Source organism: Sus scrofa, chromosome 1 (assembly GCF_054392235.1).
Source record: "Sus scrofa isolate SSC_HxYL_T2T_F1_AM1 chromosome 1, Sscrofa_HxYL_maternal_Yorkshire_Landrace_v2.0, whole genome shotgun sequence".
Taxonomy (NCBI): Eukaryota; Metazoa; Chordata; class Mammalia; order Artiodactyla; family Suidae; genus Sus; species Sus scrofa.
Genome location: NC_139383.1, coordinates 237,280,447 through 237,299,704, shown reverse-complemented (window position 1 = coordinate 237,299,704; position 19,258 = coordinate 237,280,447). Strand labels below are relative to the sequence as shown.

The following is a 19,258-nucleotide window of genomic DNA, read 5'->3' as shown; positions in this document are numbered from 1 at the left end:
TGTGGAATACTGCAGCACCCAAAGGCCAGCACCAGCAGGAATTCCAGGGTCCAAGGGATAAGAAAAGAAAGTGTTGAGAGTTTGAGCCATCCACAAGAAGTTGAAATTGCATAGAACACACATGTTAATAAATCTATGTAGAATCAGGGAGGATCCTTCGGATCTCCTATCTTCCACGAGGTGTGCCGTGGCTGAATATCAGGACCTAAGTTTAGGTAAAGAGTCTTCAGATGTGACACCAAAAGGAAAATCAACAAGGGGAAAAATCAAAGAACTAGACCTCATTAAAATTTGAAATGTTTCCTCTGAGAAAGACTTTATCTATTAGGAGGATACAAAGATAAGCTATAGAGTGAGAGAAATATTTGCAAACCACTATTTGACAAAGGACTAATACCTAGACTATATAAAGAATTTTCAAAACTCGACAATGAAAAATAAACAAGGCTGAAATGCAAAACAGTGACAATATCAAAAGCTGATGAGGTTGTGGAGAAACTAGATTACTGGTAAATTTGTGATGGGAAAGTAAAATAGTATAGCCACTCTGGAAAGAGTTTGACAGTTTCTTAGAAAACTAAACATGCAACTACCATTTTTTTAAAAGTGAGCAACTTTTACTGCTGTTGTCATTTAATCTTTACACAGGTTTATGGAATACAACAGAATATCCAATTATTACAATGCTGATGCAATAGATCTGTTATTATACAGGGATACTCTCGCAATGATCTGTACCCAGGCACTAAAATGTAAAAATTTCATTTTCTAATTCTGTGAATGTTTTATTTAATATGTAAAATTATTCCATTAGATGATTATAATATAGAATTCAGGCTCCTGTTCCTTGATATCAAATTAAACAACTGCATTACACACAAAGGGAAATCCGAATAGAAGAACCAATCACACAGCAATTGGCCTGTAAAATCATTTTATTTTCTGTGACATAAACATATTCCTCAGACAATGTTACTAGAACAACCTCTTCATGGGGTTCTATAGTTTGGGGTAAATATATTTTTTAAAAAACTTATCTCTATTATATAAAGTTGTAATACAAAAAATGATTTATAGGCTATATTTTTCAGAAAGGAGTTAGCTAGACTATAATCCTGCTGAAGAAATTTTCTTATTTAAGTCTATGATACGGAATGAAAAGATATGATTAAAAAGACTGCTGATCAAAAAGCTTGAGATCATCAAAGGAACGTTTAGTCTCCTCCACATAGAGCAACCAGAATTTTTTCATAATCTCCCTTGGTTTCATCCTGTTGATTAAAAAATAAAGTATATTTAATGCTATCAGAGACCATAATCAATAAGGTATTTTTTAACTGTAGAGTAATTATTGTATTAGCAGACAATAGTTGTAGAACATATATCACAGTACATCAATTACCTAGGATCCTAAGAATATCACTTATTCAATTGAATAGTGTAATTCATATAGAAATAACTGGTATTTGTTAATAGATTTTTATATGAAAAGCAATAGCTTTCAAAATTCAGAATGCAAATCTCAACTGATTATGAGGTATATTAGAGCCATTATTTTCCAGGAATGAAATATTACACAGAGTTAAGTATAATACAATATAATTTCATAACACCTTGAAGAGTATCTGAATTAGTCAGTCAGAGAGAAAGTTATCAGCCTATGAAATACTCACTTTTCTTGGTAGATGTTATCCAATATAAATGCCAAATTGAATTTAAATAGTCACCTATCTTTCATTAAATTCAAAATTCTTTCACACCTGACTTTCTTTTTTTTCTTTTTGCTTTTTTTTTTTTTTTTTTTGCTTTATAGGGCCACACCCATGGCATATGGAGGTTCTCAGGCAAGGGGTCTAATTGGAGCTATAGCTGCTGGCCTACGCCACAGCCACAGCAATGCCAGATCTGAGCCACATCTGAGACCTACACTACAACTCACGGCAATGCCGGATCCTTAACCCACTGAGCGAGGCTCGGGAATGAACTGCAACCTCATAGTTCCTAGTTGGATTTGTTTCTGCTGCGCAACAACGGGAACTCCACACCTGTCTTTCTTTCTACTTTTTAGGTTGAACATGCATTTTATACATTTTACATACTACAAAATTAGGAAAAACTTTAAAGTTTCTAATCCTCTGACCAATATTCATTGTAACATAAATCATAAATCATTATATCTCTCTACTAAAATATTTTGATTGCTAAATTTACATAGGGAAACTATTTCCACGACTACTGGAAAACTCCAGTATAGAACTCACTAGTAGATTTTATCACTGAAAGTTCAATTTACTTTAAATTATATATCTTAATATAACAAATTACTCTTACTTACGAAATTTACAGATATAATAAGTCAGCTTTTCTTTTTGAAGAAGTTTCAAAAGAATTTGTCATTTGTAGGGGTAGCATTTTGAAAATAGCAACATACCAGGATGGCTTGGCAGAGGGAGATACCATACAACTTCTGATAGCATGCTTTGATGTCATTCATGTCAATTTCAGAACGGGAAACCATAATCCTGATCAGTGTCTTATGACGAGTTCCAATACCCTTTCCAAAACAAATGACAGTAAGTGTCCCTCATACAGAGCATCCTTTTAATAAGACATAGGTTTGAATATGCAGCTTTTTTGCTCACCTATATAGTTTTTATAGAGAAACTATTTCCACCTTAAAATACACAAACACGCACACACAGTTTACACAAGTGGTAATAAAATGACATGAACCCAAATGTGACATCAGCAGTATGTAAGAACTTTCATAACCTCTTAAATGGTCTTCTACCATCCAGTCTTTCCTCTGTCTAAACTATTCAATAATTACAAATAAAGTGAACTTTTTTTTTGTCTTTTTAGGGCTGTACCTGCAGCATATGGAGGTCCCCAGGCTAGGGGTCAAATCAGAGCTGTAGCTGCCGGCCTACGTCACAACCACGGCACCACCAGATCTGAGCCTCTTCTGCAACCTACATCACAGCTCCTTAACCCACTGAGCAAGACCTGCATCCTCATGGATGCCAGTCAAATTTGTTTCCACTGAGACATGAAGGGAACTCCAAAGTGAACTTTCTAAATTGCAAATCTTATCACCTAATTCATCTATTTATATGGCCTTTAATGGCCTTCAGATGCTTTGATGATGAAAACCAATCATTTTATCTGGGCTTCCAATGCCGTCTAATGCTACGACTTCTCACATCACACACTCTCACTCTAATTATATTTAATATCTGATATCCTCCTACCTTCTGGACCAGACTTGCTTTCTTCCTTTATCTGTTCCACTCCTGCTCTCATCTAATTCCTATTCAAATATCAGGTCTTAGTTTAGCTGACAGCAAGACTACACTGATTTCCAAAGTCTGGAGCACACATCCTTCTTCTGCTCTTTTACAATACTAGGTATTCATCATTACCCATCTAACTACCTCAGTAGCTAGCACAGGCATAGGGTCAGGGATTGTACTGCCTACTCCCAGTGGCACAATGCCTATCGCTTCAAAGGGACTCTTTCCTACTAATTGAATGGTTAGATCTCTCTCTGAAGACTTCTTTATTTTGGAGTTGCAAAGGGAAAAAAAGACAACTTCATAACTTTTCACAATGCAAGTATACAGGTAACATCCTATACAACAGAATGCATGCTAGATAATTAACTACAGTGAAGTGGTTAAAGTATTTCAAATACATCTTAACACTTTTCACTTCAGTGATCTTAGAATAACATTTAAAAATCTTAGAATGACATACTAAGCAATATCATGGAAGACAGAATAATACAAAAGATAATGAAGCTTAGAAAGGGGGAGATTGTAAAATTTCAAACCTTAACAGAAGTAGATTACTAAAGTCATACATTAGAAGAACAAGTATACTCCCTGTCCTCTGATGACTCAGGTTTTATGCAAATCATGAGTAATCCACAAACTACCTACAAACTCATCTTACTATTTTACTTATAAAAGAATATAATAAAGCTAACAGAATTTTCCTGTAATAAGTATATTACCTCTTGCATCGGATGGAAAAGAAATCTTTTTTAATGGAAATACATTAAAATGAGTGTAATTTTCAAACAATATGAGGTTTTCTGTTCTTCTCTCCACACACAGTATTTTCCCCCAATCAAATCATACATATAGGTTCCTATGAACTGGAGATTGGCACTTGCCATCTGCCTCTATACAGAATGAATCGTGAGCCACTGTAGCTGCCGACCCTCAACACCCACTGAAAGAGCTCAGGGTGGAGATCAGGAGTGAGGCACTCTGTGCTTTGGGAAAACTGGTAGAGCAGGTCTTCAGATAAGTAGATATTTTTAGGAGGAGATTTTATAAGCCCAATTCTTTACATCTCCTCATATCTAAAAAAAGCACTAAAATCCTTCGGGATGAGGTCTGCTTCTCGTGACAAGCAGTAACCTTCACAAGACTAGTAGCAAATTTCTGCAAAATGTATGTTTGGTTGCATGTATCTCTTCCTTCATCAAAACCACATATATACCAACATTTCCCCCTGCCTCTTTGGCGCAGTATCTTAGAGCTCTCTGAAATGCTGCTTCCCGGGCTATGGTCCCCATTTTGTCCCAAATAAAACTTAACTCTCATTTAACTTGTGCATGTCTTTTTAGCCAACATTACCTTCATGGCCTGATGAAGCTTCTCAGCAAAGAACATTGGTTTGCTTGTAGCACACTTCACTAAAAGGGAGGCATATTTTAGTTGACATATTTACCACAAAAGAAGAAAGATGCATTTGAAAGAAACAGGAAATAAAGAGTTTTGTAAGTAGGATTCCATTCTCCATTCCTGTTTCTCACCTCCCATCCTAATATGGGATATTTGGCTTATAAGAAGCTCTTCTGTAGATGGTGATTTTGAATATTCTGTCTCCTGACAACATCGCTTATATCCTATTATTTTAAATCTACCCAGTAGCAAGTGCAACAACTCATACTGCCCTGAATATACTCTTCCTGGAAACAGGGAAACCAGTAGGTGCTCGAGAAATACTTCTTTCATCTTGTAGTAAGAAATAATATTTTAAGTGGAATAGAACAGCTTAAAACATAAAGTAGCTGCCATATAAAACACCAGCAGATGTTAAGATCCTCTACCTTGATACTCAAACCTTAAGAAGTAGCATCAACTTAGAGCTTGTTAGAAATGCAGAATCCCAGAGCCTACTCCAAAACTACTGAGTCAGAATCTGCATTTTAACAAGATTCCCAAGGGATTCATATGCACATGAATGTTTGAGAAGCACTGCTTTAGAATGCAGGTTCCCAAACTGTGACTGGTCATCTGAATAAAATGGGAAACCTTTAAAATCTTTTTCTTTTTTTTTTTTTTTTTTTTGTCTTTTGTCTCTCTTTTTTGTTGTTGTTGTTGTTGTTATTGTTGCTATTTCTTGGGCCGCTCCTGCGGCATATGGAGGTTCCCAGGCTAGGGGTCCAATCGGAGCTGTAGCCACCGGCCTACACCAGAGCCACAGCAACGCGGGATCCGAGCCGCGTCTGCGACCTACACCACAGCTCACGGCAACGCCGGATCGTTAACCCACTGAGCAAGGGCAGGGACCGAACCCGCAACCTCATGGTTCCTAGTCGGATTCGTTAACCACTGCGCCACGACGGGAACTCCTAAAATCTTTTTCTTCTGAAGACTTTTCAGAAGGCACCAGAGACCTACTGAATCAAACCTGGACTTGCCCAAGATTACTCAATTAGCAAGTGCCAGACTAGAATGTGGATCTGTACTTATCTAATTCCAAATCCCATGCTCTTAATAACCTCTTTGACTTTCCTCTGTGCCAACCCCAGCCTGGCGTATTGCAGGGTATAAGCAGGTGCTCAGTAAATACTATTCACATGCACATCTTTTTGAAAAAGGAAATAATATCTGTTATTACTAGGAAGATCATCGTATAACTTCAGCTGAACATTTATTGCCATTATCTTACCTGTTGCCTCTATTTGAAACACAGATAAATTACATCTGAGTTTTTGTTTCATTTTGTTATATTTCTTTGTAAATTATGAGACAGCTGATGATGTAATTTCAAGTTAGAATACCCTTCCCTCTCCAGGACTACATACCAACAACTGTAAGGCAATTCTCGATGTCACCTTTCAACTCCAGGTCCAGAACTTTGTTCATGTCATGCTTGCTGTACTTGGAATACTTCTGAAACACTAAATATTAAATTTAAATTCAGAGATGTACAAAACACCCTATTCTTTAGCAAACTTTAGCAATATCAAGGCAACTGAGTCAAAGCATTCCTTAGGAGGACTAAACTTCAGAAAACACATTTTAAAGCTACTTATTCAAATAAGCGTGTTTTGGATACTTCATCTTCTCCTCAGAAAGTAACTCACATGGCTATTTTGGTGCCTCTATATATTTTCATGAAATTCTTGCAAATGTTGACATTTATGAGAAGTGGCATGTGATTGACAGCCGTAAAACAGCATCAGAACTAAGTGCCACAGCAAATGGATCTTCCCTCATATAAAGATCTGTGTAATAAATTTCTCAATTCTAACATTAGAAATCAGAGTGCTATTATAAGATAATAAACTTTAGGTAAGCAAACTTCCCTTTGCTCTGGCTTCCAGAAGAATCTGAGCTAAATCTTGTGATCAAAGGCAAGAACACTTTTTTTGTTTTTTGCTACTAGAACATCTATATATCTTTCCTTCACTTAGTCCTGAGGTTTTTTTGGTTTTCTTTACTGTAATTTCATTTGTTCTATGTGTATATTTTGTAATATCTATTCCAAATATTCTGGGGAATAGAAATAGTAAGAGTAGTGTTCTATATGTCAAAGTCACCAAATGAGTTTTAACTAGCATAAAATAGTGGCTGGACAATGCTGGACAAATACACAAACAGCAATAAGGATTCAGGAGCACTGCATTCATTTGGTATAGGAGTGACACTGATTAAAATTTCTCTCTTCCTTTTCTCTTATTTGTCCTTAAAATAACTGCATCTTCTATAAACAAGTCCCAGGAAATATTTGTTTTCTTATTACCTCTGCGAAGATGAGGATAGCTTCTGGTAGTAAGAATGGTAATGAACACATTCAAATCTGTCCCTTTTCTTCGTTCTCCTGCTTCATATAAAGCCTATCAAAAAACACAAAAATACGCATGACTATCTGCTGACTTGATATAGGCACAAGAATGTTAGATCTCTTCAAAGATTTTTGAGGCAACTGTTTTGTGTCAATACAGAGTAGGCAATGCCAAGATTACAAGTTCCTTAGAGATGGGGACCTTATTTTGTCAAGTATCTTCCATAGTATTTCAAAGTTTGCCTTGCAAACACTAGAGACTAGTTATGTGTTTGCAGAATAAATATTTGTGGAATTTAATTGTTTTAAGATTATACCTATCATGACAACTCTAAGGGACTTTCTTTTTTTAAATTTTTAATTATTCAAAATAATTACCAGTAAATGGTACTAAAAGATCAATAATTCAACCATTACCTAGATCTTGAATTTTGACGTTAGAATTTCCAGATTCAAATTCTGACTCTACAACTTAATGTGCTTTGTAATCTTAAATAGCTTAATATTATTAAACTATAGATTTCCCTTTTTTGTAAATATAAAGGATGATCCTTGCGTATTGCCACAAGCATTCTCTGTTAACTTTGAAATCTTAATTACCATCCTCCTCCTGGGACACACTAACCCATGTAGCCACCATAAAGATATATCTAAGAGCCCTGAGAGTCTTAAAATGGAAAGCACATTCAGAAATGCCATAAGCAAATAAGAGTAATTTATTACTATGGGAAATTATTTAAATACTAACTTTTGTTCTTTGATATGATTACACAATTTCCATTAAAATGGTCAAACTTTCAAGCAACATAAGGTATTCTGGACTTTTCGAACAAACATCTGATATATGTGCATTTATTCAATAAAAGTTAATGAATGCCTATAATGTGCAGGCTAATGTATTAGTACAGTGAAGTGAATGGAGGTAGTCAAGCAAGTTTCTATTCTTACTAACTCACAATGATGAATTTGTAGAGAATTCTATCCTATGAGGAAAGCATATGGACACAATAGCTATCTTTATTTTTTTAAACAAAAATTTCAGGCCCTAAAATGGCATAATTTTTCTAATATTTCCAATGGATTGGTGTGTAATAACAAGCAACCTTGCTGAAACTATATGTGACAATATACTTGAAAGTATATAAATATTATATTTTTTATAATTTTGATATTATCACCATAATATTTGTACAATATAAACTTATACCTATAAATCATTCCAGGGTTCACTGCTAAAAGAATATTACATGTGCTTCTTTCTTTCACTTTTCTTTCTCAGGCTTTATTTGAAGTAGGAAGGTGGATTCTAGGAGCATCTGTGGGCATTTACTTACCCTTGCATCTGTATCAGCCAAGTCATCATTTATAGCAAGGTCCTCAGATCGGTCACCCTGGAAAATATCCCATTCTCTTGTGAGTAGTTTCATAGCATGGTTTCACATGATTTACTCAATCCCTTTAAAATAACATGAGTAATATTCCTTGCAAGAAAAGGAGTGAATTGCTCATTTCTAGGGATAAATGAAATCTAAGATTGTACTTTTCAAAAAAAAAGAAGCATTTCCTGAACTATTTGAGTTATACCTTAGCAAGAGAAAGCAAAGCCTTCTGATAATCTCCAGATGTGTCTGAGGTAATGTCTTTAGCCAGATCTCTCTTTAGTTCTGTGAAGTAAGAAAAGCATATTTTGCAGTTAATTGGTGATAAAAATAATATCTGACATCTCTGTATTGGTTCACAATTTGCAATGCCAAAAGTTCAATAACTTACGGAACAACATTTAAACTATTATCATTTTTTAATAAAAATAGAGAAATCAGAGCAAATAAATTTTTTAACTATCAAATTTATTTCCTATAAGGCAATTGAAATAATTTAGATAATACTGTGAATAAAGACCTATAGTCCTAAAGCTTTTGCTAACAAGAAGAAATTGGGGAGGTATACATTATTAAATAACTAATTATAAAATAAAACAGACCAAAATTTAATCAATGGGATGAATAGGACATTTATTTAAAAGGATAAACCAGAAGTACCTGATTGAACACAGACTATTTATTTACTTTACATATGATAAATATCTTATATGTAATAGAGTTAAATTATGAATGCTTATGTATACACATCTATATTAGATACAGATTTACATATTTTCTTTGATAAACACAACTTACAAAGTGATGATGTATTAGCAAAAAAACTGAGTTTAAAATTGGCCAGAAGACAGAAAAATTTAATAAGCTACCACTGAACTCTACCTTGCGAATAAAGGATAAATATGGATATTTATCTTTATAAACTATGTTTTATCAAATAAAAGACTAACAATAATGCCCCTAATGATGATTATCACTGATAAATGGATCTAAGATAAATACTGACAATGAGATAAGAACTGCAGAATGGGGTAAAAAGCTTCCTTATTCTGATTTCTTTATTAGATTGCTCTGAAAACAGTGCACAAGGGCTATTGTACTCTCTGTGCTTGGTATGAAAATCAAGCAGAAAGAGCCTCTGTGGTGCTACATATTGTGTGGGGAAAAGAAAAAAGCTGGGGGCTCTGGAAACTAGAAAAGGAAAATCATAAAGACCCAGCACTGCTGAGGACCCACTCGCCGACACTCTCTTTACAGTATTGAGTATTTAACCGTGTTAAACTGAATAGATAAAATGAATCCATGGCTGGTGTTTCATCATCTGGATCTAACTGTAAATGGAGAATGAGTCGTTTATGTTCATAATGGTAAAGTTGTTTCCATCAGAGAATTATAATTACCAAGCTCTTTAACTTTTCAAGGACAAATGTTTGGACATTTTAATATATTTTTTGCTATCTTTTCAAAATGAAAGACAACAGGACATTTTTAATGAAATAAATCTCAGAATAAGAAGAACTGTTTTCAGCAAATTCTTTAGATTCAATGTTTTAAATTGAGTTTTCTATTGCAATAACATGTGGCCATTTGCCCCAGAAGGATATTTCTTATTAAAGGGCAAGCTTGATGAGGACTGAGACAATTGTGTCCCTTATCTGCAACCCAGCAACTTAAATGCTGTCTAGTAACAGTAGGCGTGTGTGGTAGACACGTGACAAACAATGAAAAAATATTTTAATACATTGTTTCCGGAGTTCCAATAATAAACATCCATACTCGATTTTAAGAAAAGTGTATCAGATTTCCGTTCCAACCAAGGCACTTGGACTGTGGGACATTCAAACTTACCTTCTTTATACACTCTGTTAATTTCTCTGATTTCTCTGTTAGTTCTTGATGCCAAAATTTCATTCAGAGTGTCTTCATCAGTTCCAAGGCCCTGAATTGAAAAAGAAAAAAACGAATGTAGAAAAATCTTCATTCAAGAGTATCAGCTAGTTTTTTGTCCAAAAAATTTCTTTAAATCTGACTTTTAGTAAATTTCTCTCAGTATTTAGTTAATAGTCACAATATTTAATATTGCAATAAGGCACATTTATTATATTGCTCTAAACTAAAATCAGTTTAAAACCAAATTTATAAAACCAAATTTATAAAAACTGAGGTATGTAACATCATGAGGATAGTAGAAATAACACAGTTGTTAACACCAACATTTATTTATTCATTCATTCATTTTATTTCCACTGATTGATAGTCTCATACTAGTTGCTGAGAATACAATAGGAGGCATTCTCTTGGACTGTGCAATGGACTGGACATTCTCTTGAGGAAAAGAGTTTTTCTTAAATCAGGTGATTTACCTTCATTGCAGCACGGAGTTCATCAGCATCAAACTGAGCTGGAGTTTTCAGCAAAGCCAAAGCAACTTCCTCAAGGTGACCTGTGAGGGCTTTCTTCAGAGCTTCATCCAGGGGCTATAACAAGGAGGTGTCATAAAATTTGGGTAAATAACACACTAGGTGATACAGTAATGTGATATTACCTGATCTTTAGGTAGTTTTACCACTGATTCCTAAACCCAATCATCATTTAGATCTCCATCCCTTCACATAGAAAAGGATAGCTGTATATCACTGTATATCTTTATACAGTGATTAGAATGGAATTTACTGAATTTACTCATAACTTCTTAAAGTTCAGGGTTCTCAATCTTTTATACAGGAAAGAAATCACAGAGCTCAAAAAACAAGGGTGGTGAATTAACAGAAACAATAGTAAGAATACTTTAAAAAGAATGTATTAATAACTTTTCCAATCTTTGAGGTTTACATTGTTCAAATAAGCACTATTACCAGACATTGACATTATATAGTTTTCTAATTGTACTCCTTTAAAAAATTACCCATATTTGGTCTAAAAATATAAGGCTTACTTTTTTTTTTCTTTTTACAGCCACATATGTGGCATATGGAAGTTCCCAGGCTAGGGGTGGGGTTGAATCAGAGCTGCAGCTGCCAGCCTACCTCACAGCCACAGCCACACCAGATCTGAGTCCTATGCCATAGCTTGTAGCAAGGCCGATCCTTAAGGATCCTCAACCCACTGAGTGAGGCCAGGGATAGAACTTGCATCCTCATGGACACTACGTCAGGTTCTTAAGCCACTAAGCCACAACTGGAACTCCGAAAAGCTTATTTTAAAGTAGACATTCAGACATTAAACAGCTCAGTTTAAATTTTAACAGAAGACGCATTTCAATCAGAACGTATTCTTTATTGCCAATAGTAACACTGATGTCTATTATGTTCAAGTGAAAAAAAAAGGTTGTCTCCAATACAGAATACCACATGTGCAGAAAACCAAGATGACAAACAATGTATAAAACTATTAAATTTGTTAGAATTGATTATATTGCAATCAAGGGGATAATACTGTAATCGCAGTCTTAGTTGTAATGGAAAAACCGTGGCTAGAGACTGAAAGAACTAGACAACTGTGCTTCGAAATCTGTATTTAAACATTAAAGTGGGTGGAATTAATTTTCTAAATTAACCAATCCAACCTACCTTTCCTTTCTCCTGGAGATATGCTGCCTTGATCTGCTGACGCTGTGCATTGGTTCTCTTAGTTAGAATTTCAATGATGGTTGCTTCATCCACACCTGGAAATAAAGGGGCCCTCGACTTTTAAAATCAATTTTCTTCATCTTTAATAACTGACATAAAATGATTCATTATTAAGATGCTTCAAATGAAGTTCTTAGCAAAACTTAGAAGCATAAATTACATCAGCCTAGGATATGGATACAACACTACATATCAAATGGAAGTACTCTGGAGGACATTCCATTCACTTGAATGAAAGAAGGGGAGGAAATTATTCCTGGTCTTCAGCATTGCAGTGTTTGGTTCCTACCTCAAACCCTTTGTGTGAGCAGAGGTGTTGACTTCAGAACTGAGTCTCTGCCAGAAATGAGGGGTGAGAATATCTGTTATAGCAGTAGAGATTCTACCGATTTGACCAAAACTTTCTAAATGCTGAGAAAGGAAATATATCTTTGTTGACAAAGAAATCTTTTTATCTTCAAAAATGAAATAGGCTCTTTCCACTGCACATATCTATTTCCCAATAGCCATTCAAATGGCCATTCTGAAAAGTCCAGGGGAGACTGTTTTGGTGAGATATAATTACCTTTCACTGTTATCGCTTTATGCAAGGCTTCAACATCTGAGGATGGATTGAAGGTAGGATAGGGGCTCACTGCTGACCCAGGACCACCTTTGGATCCTTTCACAGTTTTCTGTGGATGAGAGAGAAATAAATGACTGTCCATTCACTTATATGAGTTTCTATTTTAATATTTAACTATTATTTTACTGTCACTTAACTTACAATGTATTCTTGCTCTTCATTGTCAATAAACCAGGCCTGCTTAAGGAATTCAGATACCATTGCCATTTTTGAAGGATCTGGAAAGAAAACAGGTAAATGCTTTTACAAACCACAAACACACCATGCATACACATTACCCCACCTTCTTACATAGACATAGAGCAACCACACCCTCACTTTCCAGGATTATTCTTAGAAGCATCATAGATGCTAGATATAGGGGGTTTTTGTTTGTTTGTTTATTTAGAGAATTTACCACCCTTGAGCAGAAATTCATAGCCTCAGAAACTTAGCTCTTTCTCTGATTATCCAGTCAAACATTTGGGATGAGATGACTTCTGCAAGTAAACACATAGGCTGAAGAAAAGAACTGGCAATTCACTTTGTTACTCTAAATTTACAGACCACCCACTGTATTCTAAGGACTGAGGGCACAAGAACACTGAAACACCCCTTCTCTCAAGGAACTTAGAGAATAATTCTGTTTTCTTTTCCATTCCTTGGTAAAAAATTATTTTAGCACCTGGAATAATTGTTACACTCACATCTCTTCCTATATGAGCCGTGTACATACTAGTCCTGCATGTGGTTGTTTTTTTGTTTTGTTTTTTTTTTTTTTTTTTACCCAAAACACACACACACACAAATTAAAAAAAAAAAAAGGAAAGGGATTATTCTACACCAGGTTCTTTGCTCTAATTGGCTTCACTAGAGTGAAATTGCACCATGCATGCTCTCTTTTGGAAAACTTTATCTTAAAGAAAATTGCTTGAATTGCTATCATGGTTCAGCAATATTTTAATTTAATAAACCACCTATATTTTTAGAACCTGAAGTATGTTTAAAAAAATTAATATGTTCTCTGTTTTATCTACAAAAGAACCCACTAATGATCAATTTTGTCTAGGGATGAGTTTTTAGGAGCCCAGGCTCTAGGTCTGTGCTGATTTATCTCTGCATACCCTTTTGTTTACTTCTCTGGAGAGTGCTATCAGGAGAATATCTGAAGGAGATTGGAAGGATAATCTTAGCAGTTTTAAATTCTTGATATGAACTTAAGTGGCTCACAAGGAGAAAAACCCATAACCTGATTCCTTAACAGCATGTTCAGACAATGTATTTCAATCCACACCTGCTGAAAAATAGCTGTAGTTCCAAATAATAAGATTAAACACATGAGGGAAATAATATCCAAAACAGAAACTATCTCCACTTAGTTATCATGGGGATTGTTCAAATTACTGTTCTGTCATCTCTGAGAAGAACCAATATATTGTGCACTCATTTAATCTCCTCCCCCCAGCAACTGATAAATTTAAAGTTATTTCCTGAGGTAAAGGCATAGCACGCAATTTTGCACAAGTTTTTAGTTCCTATTACAGTATAATCTGGTGCAATTTCTGTTGGCACATGGAGTTTCATTTCCCTATTGCTTAATTGGCACATCCAAAACTTCTTGCTATTTCTGGCAGGGTTTCAGCTATTTAAAATTTCCATTTTTACCATCTCATCCATGCCCTTTATAAAGTAGAATTTTCAAAATGAGTGATGTGATTGGTCTCTTAGCAAAGTATTTTTCCTTCAGTTACAGATAAATGTGTTACAATATTTCTGCTCTTCTGAATTAGAAAAGAAAATCTTCAAAAGAGATCAAAGAAGAGTTAAAGCTAGTGTCAAATACAAATTTAAAAATGAGCCTCACAACTTCAAAACAAATTTTCTGAAAACTTTACTACATAATTTTTTTCACTTTTAGAAAATGATTATATAACACATTCATTTCTTAAAAAACAACTTGAGAAAGCCTAGGAAAATTATATTAGTTTATTAATTACATAACACAAAATAACGAAAATAAAGGAGTTAAATAATTTGATACAAGGGTATCTAAATGGGAGACAGTTTTGTGACCTGTCTTCTCTGTTTCTACATTTTTATCTGAAGCAAAAATGTAGGATGGCCTGAAAGTATGATCTGCAATATGGTCTGGAAAAGAAAAGCAACCTGAATAGAACTTGCCTCAGGAAAGTAATTGGGGAAAAAAGAATCTCAATTCAACCAAGTAACTCTCAGCAAAGCTTAAAGAGACAAGGATTGTGGCAGTTTATAAAAAAATTGCCCTAAAGGAAACATTTTATCATGTAATGCCAGATAAGTGCTCAAATGCAACTGCATGTATTACAGAACTTTTGAGTTGCAGCACACCTTACAAATGCCACAGCAAAAATACTTTGCTCAAATTGTATTACTAAACCATTTCATCTGTTCAGTACCTCACCTCTGCAGGAAAACCCACATTTTATATTTGATAAAACCCATTCAATAGTGTGAAGAGTTCTCAACAAAATGCATGCAAACATGCTTTGTAGATTGTTACATGTTGTATAAATACTGTTCAGATATTTTTACTATTCATAGAATAATCTCTAGAAATTATAACTGTACAGTAAAAAAAAATTTTTTTAATAACCCTGAGAATTTACTGAAAGTTTTCTTTTTTCTGTCTCTCTTTTTAATTGCAATGTTTAGGATATGTACTAGGTATTTAAGAGCTTATTTTATCAATTTTCCTTGGCTTGATATATATTTAATCTAGCTACCAATGAGTTCTGAAACCAAGTTTATCTCAGTCCTTAACATCATCTAATTTGAAGACAAAATTGGCCTTTGATATACAGACTGACTTTTATGGAAATTATTTATATTCCAGAGTTAGTTATTCTAATTAATAATCTGTGAACATGCACTGCCTACAAACCTCATTTATCTGTGAAAAAGTGTGTAACTTTCTAGAAATTAACGTTTCTGTGTGTATTTATATGTCATAAGAGAGCTCGCTCTCTTCCTCTCATTTAGCAAGAAATTGAAGAAGGTAAATCTGCATAAAAATATGTTTAAGATGCTCGACAAAGATGGAGCCATGCTTACTAAATGTAAAAGAAAGGTATTCCAGAAACAGTACATTACCAATTCTGCCAACCAGACAATTTGAGAAAACTAAGGCTTATTTTGCGCGATGGCCATGTCCTTATATTTTAATTCATAGAGACAGAAGTATTTGGAGATATTGGGACATCATATCTGCAGTGTTCTCTCAAATAACTATTAGCAAAGGTGAAGGGAGAAAGGGAAGAATTCATGATAAAGCAAATGTGGTGAAATGTTAACACTTGGGGAATCTGGGTAACAAGTGTTTGGCAATTCTGTGCAATATTCTTGCAACTTTTCTGAATGTTTGAAATGATTACAAAAAAACCTTTTTGAAAACCACATCCAGAATTTCTGACAGAGGAAACCAAGTTTTGTGGTCCATCATGTCTTCCTGATAACAAGCGAGAAAGAGCTGAGCTCTACAATGACAGAAGTAGAAAGTTCCTTACCAAGGACAGCATTATTTTTCCCATTTTCTACCTGAGAAAACAAAGGGTAATTCTTTCTGGCATTTTCTAGATACTAGTTGCAAGCATCAAGGCATACACATAAATTCATGCCTCCTGATTCCAAAATGTTGTGTATCCTTTTAAACTAGTAACCAAAAAGGCAGTGATAAAATCAGTGTTATTTTTACTAGCTCATGCTGAAGAATTCAATCCATTCACAGTTAATCCATGGAGACTCTGGCAGGTTTCGCCCCAGCCCTAGGGAGTTTATTTTCAATGCTTTGGCTTCTGCATAATTCTTTTCTCTAATATATATTTCACAAGTCTTTCCCACACCCTCTCATATGAGAAAAGGCAATTAGACTGTGCAATGGTATCACTTACGAAGAACCACTTTATGGAAGGTAGTCTAATGAATGTTTTGCTTCTAGGCCTTTGGATAAGGTGTTCCCTTTGCCTGGAACGCTGTTTCATCTTCCACACCCAAAGACTTCTGCGTAAACGATGTTTCTGGTAAACGATACTTCTAGGTGAGGATTCAGCCTAGATCTTATCATCTTATCGCATCCTCCAGGAGGCTTTCCTTGGTTAAGCACTGGGGTGAGTGACTGTGCTCTCCCAAAGCATCCTGCCTTTACTCCTATATTTGCCCCTAGTGTTCTGTATGATGGTTTTCTATTTACTTATTTATATCTATAGCAGCATTCCACAGGAGCTAATCTACTACTCATTATGAACTCCAATCCCTGGCAGAATGCCTGGTATTTAGTATGCAAATAAGCATTATTAGATGAATAAATAGTATATCAGTACTAGTTATTTAGGAAATATAACAATATCAATTTAACAAATGGTTTCTACCTGCAACTATAGTATGTAAAAATAAGAGTTGAGGAGTTCTAAGTTCTAGTTTGATTCTCTTCAACTGGCTATTTGACCTCAAGAAAATATTTCAATTCTCCAGAGGGGCCTCCATTTATAAAAAATAAGGGTGTTAGGATACACAGTAGCTAAGATTCATTATAGCTCTGAAGTTCCCATGTTAAATCTCACCTCAAGTAGATAGAGGTAAAGAAAATTAGCATAATGAATGAAGGTATAATTTGTATCTGTTCTGACTTTTTGATAAAAATATCTCCAGTTTTAAGTAAAGAGGAAATCATTTACTCCAAAAAAAATGGCTTTTGGCTTATTACTGAAAAATAATAGGTCATTGGTTTCGTACTGATTTTGAATATGTTATAAATTAATGCATCTAGAGAGGATTAAGAACCAGCTCAGTAGCTAACATCAGTATAAATTAATTTTTGAAGATGTTTTGATTGAAAAAATAGTTAATAAGCATGAAACTCTGACAGGTTTCTTAATAATATCATTAATGATTTTGTCAACATTAATCAAACGTATGTCTGTCACATGTGGTTGAGCCTGGGGCTAGGCTGGCAACATAACTTCTGGAGAAGAGTCCATTTCAGAATTATGAAATCAGCATTTTATCCCATTTGAGTCATTTTGCAATGTGCCTACCTAAATGCATTCCTGCAGGCCAAGGAGAATATTACTTTTTTTAAGACCATATATAAATTTAGTCACAAACAGGGCAAGAAAAAGCACACCTTTTTTGATTAACCAGCACTAAACATCTGATATCCCATCATTTAACATGCAGCATGAGCTAAGAAAAAAATTCTTAAAGGAACGTTTGTAATAAGCAATAGCAAGATATGTGGTTAAGATTCAAAATCTCTCACTTTTGCAAGTATACCTGACACTAGTGAAAACCCTACTTTAGATAAACTGTACTTTTCTAAGGAACTTTATGGCCATGAGCTCATTCAACAATCTCAAAATGCTTCTAAGTAGAGTAATTTTTAGAAGGTCCTATGGCATTCCCAAGGGATAACTTTGCGGACACCACCCAGGAAATACTTCCTTTCCCTTAGGTTTTCAAATCAGCACTTGAAAAGCCTGTCTATGACACAGAGATTACAGGAAAAAGAATATGGCCACACCCTCTCTAAAGGAAATAATTAATAAACAGATCCTCTTATTTATTTATACTGCCTGAGTGAACATAACATTAATTTCTAAATTTTAATTACAGAGGGCAAGATTGCCACTATGAGATCTGAATATTCTCTTTCTTCTTCTTCTTCTTCTTCTTCTTCTTTTTTTTTTTTAACATTATTTAAGTCCAGCTATTTTGAAATATTTTCCTGAAACCCCCACTCTGGGTTCTTCCAGCCTGGCTCCCCCCAAACTCCCACCATCCATATTGATTTCCATATAAAGCACACACAGCTCTTGGAAAGTCATAACTTGTGGGGGAAAAAACACATTCTTTCCTTCTTTTCCATGATACCTTCCTTATCAACGGTACAATAAGCCAGTTTAGGAAACAAACTCTCCTTATTTTAAAAATTATATTTCTTAACTGAGAACAAAATGTTTCATCTTAAGATTCCCAAATATAAATAGCCAATGAAATTTTACAGAGAGTTTTATCAAACATGTAAATGCAGCTAGCCATAAATTCCACAGAAATAACATTAAATGTTGTGATGAGAAAAGTTTTCAAAACAGCCAAAACTAACTAAAAGGAAAACCAATACTTACATTTTCTTTTTCCCCTGCCTTCTTCCAAAGAACTAAAGAGTCTCCTCTGAATGTTTCACACTAGAAGTGGAGCCTTGGGCTTCTCATTTTATAGAGTTTGGAAGGAGACCACACCTAGCAACCAGAAGTTAGTAACTGGCTGCCTTTTGTTTGAAATACAGGGCTCAGCCCTGCCCAAAACAAAGTGAAACAAGCCTTGCAAAACTACTCACTAAACCAACTCAGAGCTGACAGCACAGAGGAAAAGAAACGGAAGGAAGGATTTTTTTTTTTAACCTCTTCAGTTTGTACTGTTTTTTCTGGGGGAGTAGATGCAAGAGATTTTCAAATATGCAGTACTGTCCAGCTCAATCCGGATACCAATGATTGGCATGCTTTTTAGTTAAACAAGTTGTGAAATGA

The 19,258-nt window shown here is 34.8% G+C and overlaps 1 protein-coding gene across 1 annotated transcript; it reads right to left on the bottom strand.

Annotated features, from left to right (window-relative positions):
- Nucleotides 1-919: 919 nt before the first annotated feature.
- ANXA1 (annexin A1) lies at nt 920-19,025 on the bottom strand. Its single transcript, NM_001163998.1, is given in 13 exon segments — nt 920-1,271; nt 2,432-2,554; nt 4,647-4,705; nt 6,104-6,199; nt 7,045-7,138; nt 8,421-8,477; nt 8,671-8,750; nt 10,314-10,404; nt 10,829-10,942; nt 12,035-12,129; nt 12,660-12,768; nt 12,861-12,937; nt 18,857-19,025. Coding segments are annotated over 12 exon segments (1,041 nt in total). The 5' UTR covers nt 12,927-12,937; nt 18,857-19,025; the 3' UTR covers nt 920-1,214.
- Between the last annotated feature and the right edge of the window lie 233 nt (nt 19,026-19,258).